Raw genomic sequence first — 13,908 nt, forward strand, 5'->3', positions numbered from 1 at the left:
AGCAATTCATTAAGTCAGGTTTGAAAAGTCCCAGAAAGAGTAATTTTTGAGATTTTGAACAACAGTTTCACATAATCCAGCAACCTTGATATGGCTATTTTCTGGCTAGCTATTACTGTTTAACTACCTAAATTTTTAACAGCATTTTGAAAATGAGAAGTAGTATAAGAGCAAAGTATTACTAGCTCTTTAACATTTATTTTTACTCTGTTTTTTTGCAAATCCAGAGTGGATGACTGAAACTAAGAAATTAAAATTAAACTCTGCTTGAAATACACCCATGCAACCTGAAATAAATGGAGGTGAGTCTACATAATTGCAGGCAGAATCCAGCTCGTCACATCCATTAATATTAGACTAACAATCAAAATTTGTGGAAGTGTACAATTTACTCCAGATAGCATATGCATATATCGAATATATTTTGTCACACGCAAGATGTAAACCTACATGTCTTAAAAAAACATTAAACCATCCTTCATTTCAAAAGTCAGCTAAGGTTGCTGACTTCTAAGAATATATTCCCTATCATTTACAAAACCCATCCACTTAGAAGCTAAAAAATTAATAGTTAACATCATAAATATTATACTGATCACATAATCAGCTTCCATTATTCAGAGGACAAAGAATAGCATATTTTCATCACAATCCAACAACCTTAACGCTGACATGTGAATTTTTATAATTATTTTAATCTAAATATTTTCTTAAAGGATTCTGGTAAGTGGGAAATATCAGTTAATATACTTACAAGTCAAACAAGAACACAGCAGGGTAAAAAAAGATTATATAAGCACCAAAACAACTTAAACTCTGTAAAATTTGTGTACGCTAATAAGGATCATAACTATACCTCATAACATCTTGATTCCTGGCACACCGAACACAGGCATTCCGTAGACATCTGAAACATTCGGCTATAAGCAGCAGACATGTGTCTAGAGTTGTCAGTTCCATGGAATCCTTGCAGGTCAATTCCATTTCACTTGAGGCTTTAGTCAAGATTTTCAGGAGACTCTGGAAGATACTTTCTTCTGCCATTTCTCTGAAATAAAGTATAACTGCAGTGAGCAAAGGAGGATTATAAATGGGGTGGGGAAATATTGGCTAGACAAGAAAATCTCTCATGAAGTTTATTATTCAAGTCATGGTCATTTAAAATTTAACATTGAAGAGTTGACATAATACTATATTTCTGCAATAAGAAAACTTAACCGTCCTGACACACCAAATCTTTGACTCACTATTAAGTATTAGAAAAATCCAAAAGGTCCATTCTAATTTTGTAAGTTATATAAAGTGAACTCTATTCCTGTAAAACCTTGCCCTCCCCAGAAATCAAGGGCCTTATTTTAAGATATGCCAAGCACGTACTTAGCAGAGTTAAAATAATTCTGCATACCAGTTCATCATGAGAACTAAAAAAAACAAACCCACAGCAACCTTGTGCATCATGGAAAATACAGATTTTAGTCAGCACAGTGTCCAATGAGTCTTAAGTGACACACACACCTCTCACCATCCTTTCAACATACCAAACAGCAATCATTACTGAGTACAGGCCATATATTGACTTAGTTTTCATGGAACTCTAAGTAACAACTCTCAGACCAAAAGCAGTCTAAGTCATCCTAACCACATACACTATTGCTATATACACAAAAGATGCACAAGATCATTTAGGAACATAGGAATTAGGAATCAGCATACTGACTCAGACCAACTGTGTCCAGCACCAGATGTTTCACAGCAGTGGCCTTCAACCTTTTTTCATTTGCACACCCCTAAAAAATTTCAAATGGAGGCGCAGACCTCTTTGGAAGACTTAGACATAGTCTGCAGAACTCCAGGAGTCTGCTGACCTCAGGTTGAAAACCACTGCTTTAGAGGAAGGAACAAGAAACTACATAATAAAATAACCCACCCAGAGAGAAGTTTTTCTAGTCCCAGAGTGTTAGTGGAAAGTTTATATCCTGAAACATGAAGATCTAGATCCCTGGTAATCCATTAAATGTTTAAACATGTTTGAATCTCACTATGCCATTGGTGTACATACCCTGTAACAGCAAGTTCCACCAGTTATCATCCTTTTTTGTAAATAATCACTTTCTTTTACCAGCTTTGATTTAGTGCCTTTTAATGTCAATGGATGACCCCTTGCCCTGATATCTTCTGTGGTAACTTAAGTGTGCATTCCCTGCTTTCCTCCTCCCAAACGTGAATTCAAGGATTTGAACTCTCACGTTCAAGAAGGGCACAAGGAAAACCGAGCACCATTAGGTGGTTGCAACCTTAACTCCATGTTTTCAAAAGCTTTCCATTAGCGCCAATAGGCTTTGGATCAGGCCCTATTCTGATGAAACCAAGTTCTATAAGGAGCTAATACTGCACATTCACATGAAAAGCAAAGGGAAAGCATAATCTCAAAAAGTCTAGCGGTTAAGACACTGGAATGGAGCTCAGGGATCTGGGCTCAATTTCCATCCTCTTCCACAGACTTCCTAGGTGAGTGAATGCAAGTCACAATCTCTCTCTCAAGTCCTCGACTCTAAAATGGAAATATTTTTTCTCCCCACCTTCTATCTTTATTTAGTTTGTAAACTCTCCAAGGCAAGATCTGTTGTACACTGTGCATGTGCAATGGGGCTCCTATCTCAGTTGGGGCCTCTATGCATTACTGTAATGATTATTATGGAGCAAGGGTCTTCACATGATAAGAGAGATGGAAGGAAGAGGCAGCAAGTTCAAGATTGACTGCATTCCCAGGAGTGCAGGTTGGTGTAAAGGGAGAAAAACTGCTAGAACAGGAGAAAAACTATGCAACTCTTGGGAATATCTTGCCATGATGTGGGGTCTAAAAAAAAGTTAGAACTATAATTATATGAGTGGAGGTTTCCTCCTATGTACAGGCCATTCCACTCTCACAGAGTTAAAGCAGATGAAGAGAATTGATGCTAAAATGTTATGCTGGAGTTTACACGCACATTTCTCACAAAAGCAGCAAGCATCCAGATCCTCTGTCACACACAGATGTGTGAAAAGCTTCCAGAAAGAGCTGTTGGCATATTTATTTTTTCAAAATTTATGTTTAGAAAGGGGATGAACATGACAGATTAAAGCCAGTCAGTAATTCATATTTGATACAGTATGAATTCCAATGAAACTCTGCTACACAAGAAAGTGCAGCATGGTGTCACTTTAAGAACAGAGATTTTAACTCATTCCAACACTGCCAGCCAGATGCAGCTGACATGGAAAACCAGGATCCAGCCACTTTGACCCTTAGACGGATTTAAGTTGCACACGAGATCACAGGAGCATTTAATGCTACATCTTGAGAGCGGCAGTAGCGAAATATCTTCCAAGCTAAATACTGGGCCAAAAGGAGATAAAAATGGGGAAGAAATGTTCATCAACACAGGTGACAATGATCATGGTACATAAAGAGATGATTATGTTTCATTAATGTAATGCTTGATCAGGAAGAAATCCTGATGTCACCATCAAATATCCAGCCATACAGGATAATGAATTCTGTCACACTTACACCAAAAATGGTCATGTCCCCATAAACCAAACCATGAATAAAAAAGTCACTCAATCAGTGTTAAGAAACTCAAGTACAGATAGCTGCAAAAAAAATATTTTATTTTACAGTACAGCCAGTACTATACATCTAGATGAATAACCTGTCCACAATCACTTTCTTTTGCAATCTTATATTTTGGTTGCCAGTTACGTTTGTTAATTGAATTTTCAGATGTAAAAAACTAACAAAGAAGTAACTAAGGGATATAACACTGCAAAATTTGCCGCTCAGTCATGAGAAAGGATAGGAAGGAAAGTGTTTCACTTGATGCATAATAAGTTATTTTGTTTGGTTTTAAAATATGAAAAAAAACATGTATTTGACTAAGGCCTCCCACTGACACAAGAGTGCAACTACTGCCATTTACACACACAAAAAGCCAGGAGATTACACGATTTGGAGACTGACATTCCACAGAATCTATAAATAAATACATCCACACATACATAGGAACTTTTTTCCCAACACTGAAGAGACAGTGTCTGGTAAAGGAGCACCCAACTATATTCAGAGTCACGTTTGCTCTGTTGAGTCAAGATGCCATGCAGAACCATTAACAGCGCAAGTGTTTAAGAGCAGTACACCAATTAAGTTACTCAAAAAATAAAAAACTTTCATAGTCTGTTAGCAATTCCCTTTATTCTTACCTATGTTGTGAGTTGGAATACCACATGGAACTGTTTGGTAAATTTTCCTGACAACTTCAAAATATAGAAAATCAGAAGCTAACGTGAGCCACCCCTTTCTAATAGACATTGGTCAATTATTTTAAACTGGTAAAAGACAAGCAAAAGCTCTAAGTACAGTTGTTGGGGGTTTTTTTGGGGGGGGGGTTAAAGTGTGCTCTAACTCGTATTATAAAAACGATTACAGAAGGCTTTTCAATACAAATATAAAGGCTTATTCTGTTTAGCAAACTGCAGCTGTACAGCACAGGAATTGTTCAGAAAGCCATTTTAACTGTTCACTGGATCATGAAATTCAAGCTATTGTGATAGCCTATATTACGAACAGAAATAAGACGTTTTGGTTAAAAAGGATAATCTGAAAAGTTAAGAAATTTGTTCAGAAAAAGGTAGCACATCATGATTTTTTATAATATACTCTAGTAAAATATGAAGGTCTGATTATTCTGCCAGTTTCCAACAAACTATTTTAAATGCCAATATTTATAGGTTTTTCTACAGTTGCTCCTCACTGTAGAATCTGAGCACTTGAAACACGTGACTGGATTTATCTTCCCTCTATTAACAAAATTGGGAAGTTCATTCCATGTATGTGGCAGTGAAGCACAAAGAGATCAATTAGTTTTATGGATGTTTGCCAGTTCCAGAAGAAAAAAAAATGCCATAAACGATGTGCCTAAGGTCACACAACAAGTCTGCAACAGATCCAGGAACACAACCAGATGTGGTTCCCAGGATAGGACTTTACATTAATACCATCATCCCTCTCAAAGCAGTGCTCTTTCCACAGATTAAAAAGTACTTATGTGAAAATATTGCTAAACAAAGATACAAGCAATTACGTGCATAATCATTTTAAACAGAATGGGATGGTTGGGCAGGCTTAAGTCAATTGTAAGAAGCTTGTTAAGAAGAGTTCCTGCTACTACACTTGCCCCTAAACCCCCCGGCCAACATTTGTGGGTTTACAATTTTTTATTTTTATTTTTTTGGCTGGTGGGGTAAACTAAAGTTTTTCCTCTTTCCTGTTGCCATGTGAAAGGCCCACAAACATACAAGTAAAACAGTGACATTGAGTATACTCATAATGCTGTAGAATGTACAAAGTAAATTTGAAGAAAAATAGTTTCCTGTAATCTGTTAAATATTTGTATTACCATAGCACCTAGGAGCCCTAGTTATGGACCAGGATCTCATTGTGCGAGGTGCTGTACAAACAGAAAAAAGAGATGGTCCCTGCCTCAAAGAGCTTAATTTTTGATGCTACTTGTAATATTAGTAAGTAAAAACTTCAGGCAGAAGTATGATTTAAATTACCATGCTCCTTTAAGCATCGCCAAAACTTCATGCATTTCTGATAAACTTATTACATTTTCCATATAGAGGATCATGCTCTCCCAGTCTTAGGTCAGCCTCCTTTTACATGGAAGAATTTCTGTGTTCATTTAATTTGTTCTTTTGCCTTTGTTATTGTGAGATGTTTGCATCATGCTCTGAAATGTCTAGTTTGGGCTCATTTTGCTTTGCTCCCGTAAGAGTATCCATAGTCAAGAACACTCCACTGATAAAGGGCTGCTCACTGAGTGTGCCAGTTTCACACAAAGTGCAATCAAGTTCCCGTGTTCCCATTGAGTGCAAGTGTTTTGATAGCTCACAGATGGAGAAGCATGCCCTGTCCCAAAAGGGACTTCAGAGATTAGTACCAGGACCTTGAATTGTATTCAAAATTGAATGGGGAGCATATAGAGATTCAGCCTAGTCTATTCTGTATTTTCTCTTGTTTAAAAAGAGTTGCCCAAGTTGGAGTTGTCATGCTTCGTATATTGCAGCCCTAATAAAGGAAATTACAGCAGCCCAAACAGAAGGTTAAAACACAGATTACAGAAGCCATGTTCTCATCCGAAGCACAATCAATCATCTGGTAAGTCAAAAGCAGAAAGTCATCATCAATGTATACAGTTATATTTCGCTGTTTCTTATTAGAAAAAGCTTCTGAATATTAAAAAAAAAAAAGTAAACATACAAGATCACACCCTGCAGTTAGCGGTATTGCCAACATCCTATATTTAAAATGCATGAGTAAGGCCCAAAAACTCCTAAATAAAATGTTTAAATCTTAATTTTTTAAACCACATTGTTGGATTCTTTTTACTTCCACTTATTTATCTGTGGAGATAGAGGTGGTTAGGGACTATTTAGAAAAGCTGGACGTGCACAAGTCCATGGGGCCGGACGAGTTGCATCCGAGAGTGCTGAAGGAATTGGCGGCTGTGATTGCAGAGCCATTGGCCATTATCTTTGAAAACTCGTGGCGAACCGGGGAAGTCCCGGATGACTGGAAAAAGGCTAATGTAGTGCCAATCTTTAAAAAAGGGAAGAAGGAGGATCCTGGGAACTACAGGCCAGTCAGCCTCACCTCAGTCCCTGGAAAAATCATGGAGCAGGTCCTCAAAGAATCAATCCTGAAGCACTTGTATGAGAGGAAAGTGATCAGGAACAGCCAGCATGGATTCACCAAGGGAAGGTCATGCCTGACTAATCTAATCGCCTTTTATGATGAGATTACTGGTTCTGTGGATGAAGGGAAAGCAGTGGATGTATTGTTTCTTGACTTTAGCAAAGCTTTTGACACGGTCTCCCACAGTATTCTTGTCAGCAAGTTAAGGAATTATGGGCTGGAAGAATGCACTATAAGGTGGGTAGAAAGCTGGCTAGATTGTCGGGCTCAACGGGTAGTTATCAATGGCTCCATGTCTAGTTGGCAGCCGGTATCAAGTGGAGTGCCCCAAGGGTCGGTCCTGAGGCCGGTTTTGTTCAATATCTTCATAAATGATCTGGAGGATGGTGTGGATTGCACTCTCAGCAAATTTGCGGATGATACTAAACTGGGAGGAGTGGTAGATACGCTGGAGGGGAGGGATAGGATACAGAAGGACCTAGACAAATTGGAGGATTGGGCCAAAAGAAATCTGATGAGGTTCAATAAGGATAAGTGCAGGGTCCTGCACTTAGGACGGAAGAACCCAATGCACAGCTACAGACTAGGGACCGAATGGCTAGGCAGCAGTTCTGCGGAAAAGGACCTAGGGGTGACAGTGGACGAGAAGCTGGATATGAGTCAGCAGTGTGCCCTTGTTGCCAAGAAGGCCAATGGCATTTTGGGATGTATAAGTAGGGGCATAGCGAGCAGATCGAGGGACGTGATCGTTCCCCTCTATTCGACATTGATGAGGCCTCATCTGGAGTACTGTGTCCAGTTTTGGGCCCCACACTTCAAGAAGGATGTGGATAAATTGGAGAGAGTCCAGCGAAGGGCAACAAAAATGATTAGGGGTCTGGAACACATGAGTTATGAGGAGAGGCTGAGGGAGCTGGGATTGTTTAGCCTGCAGAAGAGAAGAATGAGGGGGGATTTGATAGCTGCTTTCAACTACCTGAAAGGGGGTTCCAAAGAGGATGGCTCTAGACTGTTCTCAATGGTAGCAGATGACAGAACGAGGAGTAATGGTCTCAAGCTGCAGTGGGGGAGGTTTAGATTGGATATTAGGAAAAACTTTTTCCACTAAGAGGGTGGTGAAACACTGGAATGTGTTACCTAGGGAGGTGGTAGAATCTCCTTCCTTAGAGGTTTTTAAGGTCAGGCTTGACAAAGCCCTGGCTGGGATGATTTAACTGGGAATTGGTCCTGCTTCGAGCAGGGGGTTGGACTAGATGACCTTCTGGGGTCCCTTCCAACCCTTATATTCTATGATTTGTTAGGTACTTGTACAGTCCCATTACCATAGTATCTGAGCACCTTAAAATATTTAATGCATTATTCACAGAACATCCCTGCAATGTAGGTAAGTGCTATTGTCCCCTTTTTTAAAGTTGGGAAACTGAGGTACAAAGAGTAACCCACTTGGCCAGGGTCACACAGGAAGTCTGGGGAAGAATAGAGAACTAAATCTGAGTCTTTAAAGTCTCAGGCTAATACACTAACTATTGGACTTTCCTTCCCCATTTGCTTCCTGTTTTTTTAACCTTTTGGATTCATCTTTTTAAACTTTTCTCCACTGTACCAATATAGCTGTGCCGCTGTAAGATTGCTCATGTAGCCATGTTATGCCAACGGGACAGAGCCCATTGACATAAGAAAACCAGCATCAATGAGCAGTGGTAGCTATGTTGGCAAGAGAGCATCTCCTGCTGACATAGCATTGTGCACATGAGCGCTTATGCTGGCAAAACTTACATTGCTCATGGCAGTATTTTTTTCACACCCCTGAGCGACAAAAGTTTTGCCAACATAAGTGCTACTGTAGACATGGCCTAAGACTTATGATCTGGCCCAATTAACAGAGAAAAAGTAAAGCAGCATAGAAACATGAGCTTTGGGCAGAAAGAGATGCGCTCGTGTCACAAAATTCAGATCCAGACCTCTTAATTTGGCAATGGAATTTTGGGGGAAGGATGTTCAGATCCAGGGTTTTGATTCAGACTATTCCCTAACCAGAACCCCACCTGTTGTTGCATTTATTATACCACTCCAATAAACCCCAGAAAACTAGGCGCTCATCCTCACCCAGAGTGAAAAGAAGTCATTGGTCCCCCACCCAGAGCCTGAACCGACCAATGTTGTTAGAATGTTTATCATCTAGCTATTCCCCTTTCCTTCACATCTAGAAGCCCAGCCTTCGGCCAGAGACAAGACAACACCACTTACAAAACAAGTAATACATAATGGAGAACAGCTAGCACCCTCTTGACTCATCCTAAGCATATCAATGCAAATAAAGGTAGCTTCTCTTCCTCCCCATTCAGGTATTGATGCAATCAATTTGGTTATAGTTATTTTCACTTTCTGGTTCTTAGTGTTGCAATGTTTGCATTTAAAACACTGCAAGGTAACGTTTATTTGTTTAACAACCAAACAGTCTCACTGAATTTCTTTTTTTTTAATTGTAAAACCACTACTGTTGGCCTTTGGTTTTAGAAGAGCTTGCTTTCACAAAATTTAAGGTTTTGCCTATTCTAAGTGTACAGAGTTCCTTTAAAACTTTTATTAAGCTTCAATCATTTGTATTTGACTGCTTTTTGCAAGTAACTTGGCTGGGATGGTGAAGTTTGAACAGACACATCATTGACTGTTCTCATACAAGAGCTGAGCTGCAAACACTGCAAAAGGAACACTTACATCTATGTACAGTGAGTATTTACACAAGCTCCACAGTGCAGTTAGACAGATTCAAGATCCCAACTACTGATCTCTGGGAGCATAACACTTTGGTGGCAGGACACCTGACAACAATACCCCTTGTATAATCACTTAGCCCTTGTTTACAATCAATATTGCTACTTCTCTCAGAGGTGTGAAAAATCCACACCCCTGAGAGATGTCTCAATGGTCTCAAGTTGCAGTGGGGGAGGTTTAGATTGGATATTAGGAAAAACTTTTTCCACTAAGAGGGTGGTGAAACACTGGAATGCGTTACCTAGGGAGGTGGTAGAATCTCCTTCCTTAGAGGTTTTTAAGGTCAGGCTTGACAAAGCCCTGGCTGGGATGATTTAACTGGGAATTGGTCCTGCTTCGAGCAGGGGGTTGGACTAGATGACCTTCTGGGGTCCCTTCCAACCCTTATATTCTATGATTCTATGTAGCTATACCAATCTAACCCCCGTGTAGAAAGTGCTAGATCAATGGAAGAATTTTTCTGGTGACCAAGTTACCACCTTTTGGGAGGTAGATTACCTACGCCGACGGGAAAACCCATCCTGTCAGTGTAGGTAATATCTACACTGAAGCACTACAGTGGCACAGGTGCACCGCTACAGCCGCACCACTGTCGCATGTTAGTGTATACATATCCTTAGATGTATACCTTGGCTAAGTTTTCTGTCTAAAACATATTTCTAGCAAAAAATGCAGATTTGCTGACAATGAACAATTTGGCAAAACTAACTCAAATTCACAAAATGTGTCATTTAGGGAAAAAATGAAAGAACATGCAAAAAAACCCAAATATTTTGTTTTGACATTTTCTAAACATTTTGATTTTAGTTCAATGACTTTTTCTAAATCTCCTTCAATTTTATTTTAAAAATTCAAAACTGTTTAAAAATGCTCAAAAAAATGAAATGCTTTGTTTGACCCAAAATGATTGTTTTTCTCAGTTTTTCAGAATTGCCATCAAACCAAACAATCTGTTATTTGTCCAGCCCTACTTCAATAAGTTCCCAAACAGCAGTATTTAAACACAGGCAAATGAGACAAATTGTGAACGTTGCCTATGGTCACACAAAGTAGCTGTGACACAGCAGGGAATCAAACCTGGATCTTGAGCCCTGTTTCAGTGTCCTAAGCATAAGACCAGATAAAAAACTAAAGAAGGATTTAACTAGCAATATTAGCCTTGAAAAAAACACAAACAAAAACATAAATTGTAGACATACACTACCTCACAATGCCACATGGGGCATGTTCACATTTGAACTGAAAACAATTCCCAGCTCACTAGTTCTGATCCCACTAGCACACTAAAAATAGTGTAGCCATTGTGGTGTGAATGGGCAGGACTAGCTAACCTAACTATTTTTAGTTTGCTAACTCATATCAAGCTAGCATGCATATGCTCCCTCCACTTTGGAAGTACACCCCCGCTCAAAACATAGACATACCCCAGGTTAGGGGAAGTAGAATTTGAACATATAGGCTCAAGAATATGAATTTAAAAAACAACATGTAGATGTGTTAGATTTTTAACACAAACATACAAATAACCTACCTTGTTTTATCTTCGACATATGAGTTACAAGCTAGTGTTCCCCCTAATCCTGTAACTGCATCCACCTGGGTCAACGCTTGCACCTAAACAGAGCCACTGAAGGCAATGCAGCTCCACATCAGTGCAACAACCTGCTCATTTGGGTCCAATTACATGAAAACTATAATAAAAATAATCACAACTCTGTCTGAGTTTTCTTTAATAACTACATGCTTTGTGTAACATTTAAGAGATAATAAAATGAAGAGATGTCTTTTTCCCATTTGTTCACTTTCAGCAGAGCTTTCTTTAATTTCTACAACAATTGTCAGTTTCATTTTCTAATCTTTCTTTGCACTGGCATACCATCATTCTGGACTGTAACAAACATGCCCTGGCCACCCACTCAAAGGCCGTGTCTACATTTGGATTTTAGCTACTAACGTTGCAGAACTGATGCAAACCACTAGCACAGACAATTTGCACTGCTACAGCTTACCCATTTCACACCTGTGCTGCTCTGGTGTAAGCTGTGTCGACAGTAGTGGTCTGCACCAGTGGCTAAAATCTCACCTAGGCAAGGCCTAATAGTAATGAAGCTAGTCCCCAGGGAGAAAGAAGCAGTTGTTAATGTCTCCCTGAACCAGAGACACATGCAGGGAACAGAGACAAGTGCAGGCAGAGAAGGGTACTCTCCCTCACCTGCTCCCCGTGCTCTGGTATGGAAGCAGGGATACTCCCAGGATCTATACACAGAGCAAAGAGTACAGGTAGGGGGAAACTATATTTCCCTTACCTATCAGACCCCAAACCGTAAGTGATGGCTCGCAGGCCACCTGTCTGCTTCATTAGCCAGGGGCCCTGGCATTTTGGGATGTATAAGTAGGGGCATAGCGAGCAGATCGAGGGACGTGATCGTTCCCCTCTATTCAACATTGGTGAGGCCTCATCTGGAGTACTGTGTCCAGTCTTGGGCCCCACACTTCAAGAAGGATGTGGATAAATTGGAGAGAGTCCAGCGAAGGGCAACAAAAATGATTAGGGGTCTGGAACACATGAGTTATGAGGAGAGGCTGAGGGAGCTGGGATTGTTTAGCCTGCAGAAGAGAAGAATGAGGGGGGATTTGATAGCTGCTTTCAACTACCTGAAAGGGGGTTCCAAAGAGGATGGCTCTAGACTGTTCTCAATGGTAGCAGATGACAGAACGAGGAGTAATGGTCTCAAGCTGCAGTGGGGGAGGTTTAGATTGGATATTAGGAAAAACTTTTTCACTATGAGGGTGGTGAAACACTGGAATGCGTTACCTAGGGAGGTGGTAGAATCTCCTTCCTTAGAGGTTTTTAAGGTCAGGCTTGACAAAGCCCTGGCTGGGATGATTTAACTGGGAATTCGTCCTGCTTTGAGCAGGGGGTTGGACTAGATGACCTTCTGGGGTCCCTTCCAACCCTTATATTCTATGATTCTATGAAAAGAAGGAAAGGCCCATCTTCATTTCCCAGATCATTCCAAGTGACCAGGAAACACATGACTGCTGTAGAATATTAAAGAAGATAGGGCTGCAAGAGCACCTGCAAGGGGGCACCAGTATATGTCTGGTCCTGTTTTCCCCAGACCCACTTGTGACCCACCCAGACACTGGTAAGCAAGGCACAATGAAGACAAGAGTTTAAGAACTACAACAGCTGTTGTAAGCTTTATAGCCTGGCATGCAGACTTGGTTTTTAAGTTACACGATTTCAAAGCACCCCCTTCAAGGGGGAACAAGAAAGCCCTGAAACCAAACATCACTGACAGGGTTATCACTAGCCTGCGGCTACCTGAAAAGAGCAGGGATGTAATTTAAACTAATCTTGAAAATTAGGCAGGGACCCCTCTGCCTCGTTACAGCCTCACCACTACTCCCAGTCCCCCTACACACGGAGAGCTCAAACAAACACTGCACTGCCCCAACATCTGCCCCAGCCCCTCACACCCCTGTGGCCAGGAACAGACCAGCTCCCCACATGCAACACACACAGACCCCCAACCAGGCACAGGCCCAAGGTCTACTCCATCTCTCCTCCTTGCACACACCTTAGTACACGTACACACAGAGCCGTACACCCCAATACACGTGTACACACACACACACACCCATTACGACGACGACGCCCCCCCCAGTACAGCCCCATACCACCGGTAAACGAAACGTCCACACACGTCCTTACACCCCCACCACACGCGCACCCACACGACCCACACACGTACACCCCGCCATGACCCCCCGCCCACACCCCGTCTCCACCTCCGCGCCGCGCTGACCCCCCGCCCCACACCCCAGGCCCCCGCCCCGGCCCCACGTGGCCCCCGCGGGGCCCCTCCTCCCCGCTACCTGGGCCGCGCCTCCCGGAACAGGCCCGTCAGCCGCCGCACGGTCTCCAGGCGGCCGGGGGCCGACGAGGCCTCGGAGAGCCGCTCCGCTCGGGCGGCGAGTCCCAGCCGCGGGGCCAGAGCGCGCAGCGCCGCCTCGGGCCCGGCCGCCGCCATCGTGCGCCTCTTCCCCGCTCCGCCCCCTGCCGCTCGGCCGCCCGCCGTGCGTGGGCAGGCCGGGGTGCTGTGCGCGGCGCGGGGGGGACACGGCCCCGCCTGTCCCACGCGCGGGGGCGGGGGCCGCTGTGTGTGCGTGTGACCGCTGGGGAGACGTGCGAGAGATGCGGGCGGGCACGTGTTCGGGGGTGCGGAGGTCGGGGTGAGCGCCAGGGGTTGAGTTCAGCCGGAGCCGCCCAGCGTGGAGCTCCAGGCCAGATTTTCAAACCCGCCGGAACCCTGGCACGCCCCAAGGCTGAGGGAAACATCCAGTGAGACTGTATGCAAGCCGTGGGGATGCCTGTGTGCGCAGGTATCGGT

General features: G+C 42.3%; 1 protein-coding gene across 4 annotated transcripts in view; it reads right to left on the reverse strand.

Annotated features, from left to right (window-relative positions):
* The window catches only part of ATXN10 (ataxin 10), a 159,779-nt gene extending 146,182 nt beyond the window's left edge, over positions 1 to 13,597 (reverse strand). The window contains exons 1-2 of one of the 4 annotated variants that reach the window (XM_048824729.2): positions 13,394 to 13,590; positions 857 to 1,048 (exon numbers count right to left, since the gene is read on the reverse strand). In XM_048824729.2, coding sequence (XP_048680686.2) covers positions 857 to 1,048; positions 13,394 to 13,548 — 347 coding nt within the window. In that variant the 5' untranslated portion in view covers positions 13,549 to 13,590. Of the gene's footprint in view, positions 1 to 856; positions 1,049 to 13,393 lie in introns of all 4 variants that reach the window. The other 3 variants (XM_075121209.1, XM_048824690.2, XM_048824711.2) reach the window with 3 other exon arrangements.
* Positions 13,598 to 13,908: the final 311 nt, after the last annotated feature.

The sequence above is a fragment of the Caretta caretta genome, chromosome 1, assembly GCF_965140235.1.
Source record: "Caretta caretta isolate rCarCar2 chromosome 1, rCarCar1.hap1, whole genome shotgun sequence".
In the NCBI taxonomy this organism is placed as follows: Eukaryota; Metazoa; Chordata; order Testudines; family Cheloniidae; genus Caretta; species Caretta caretta.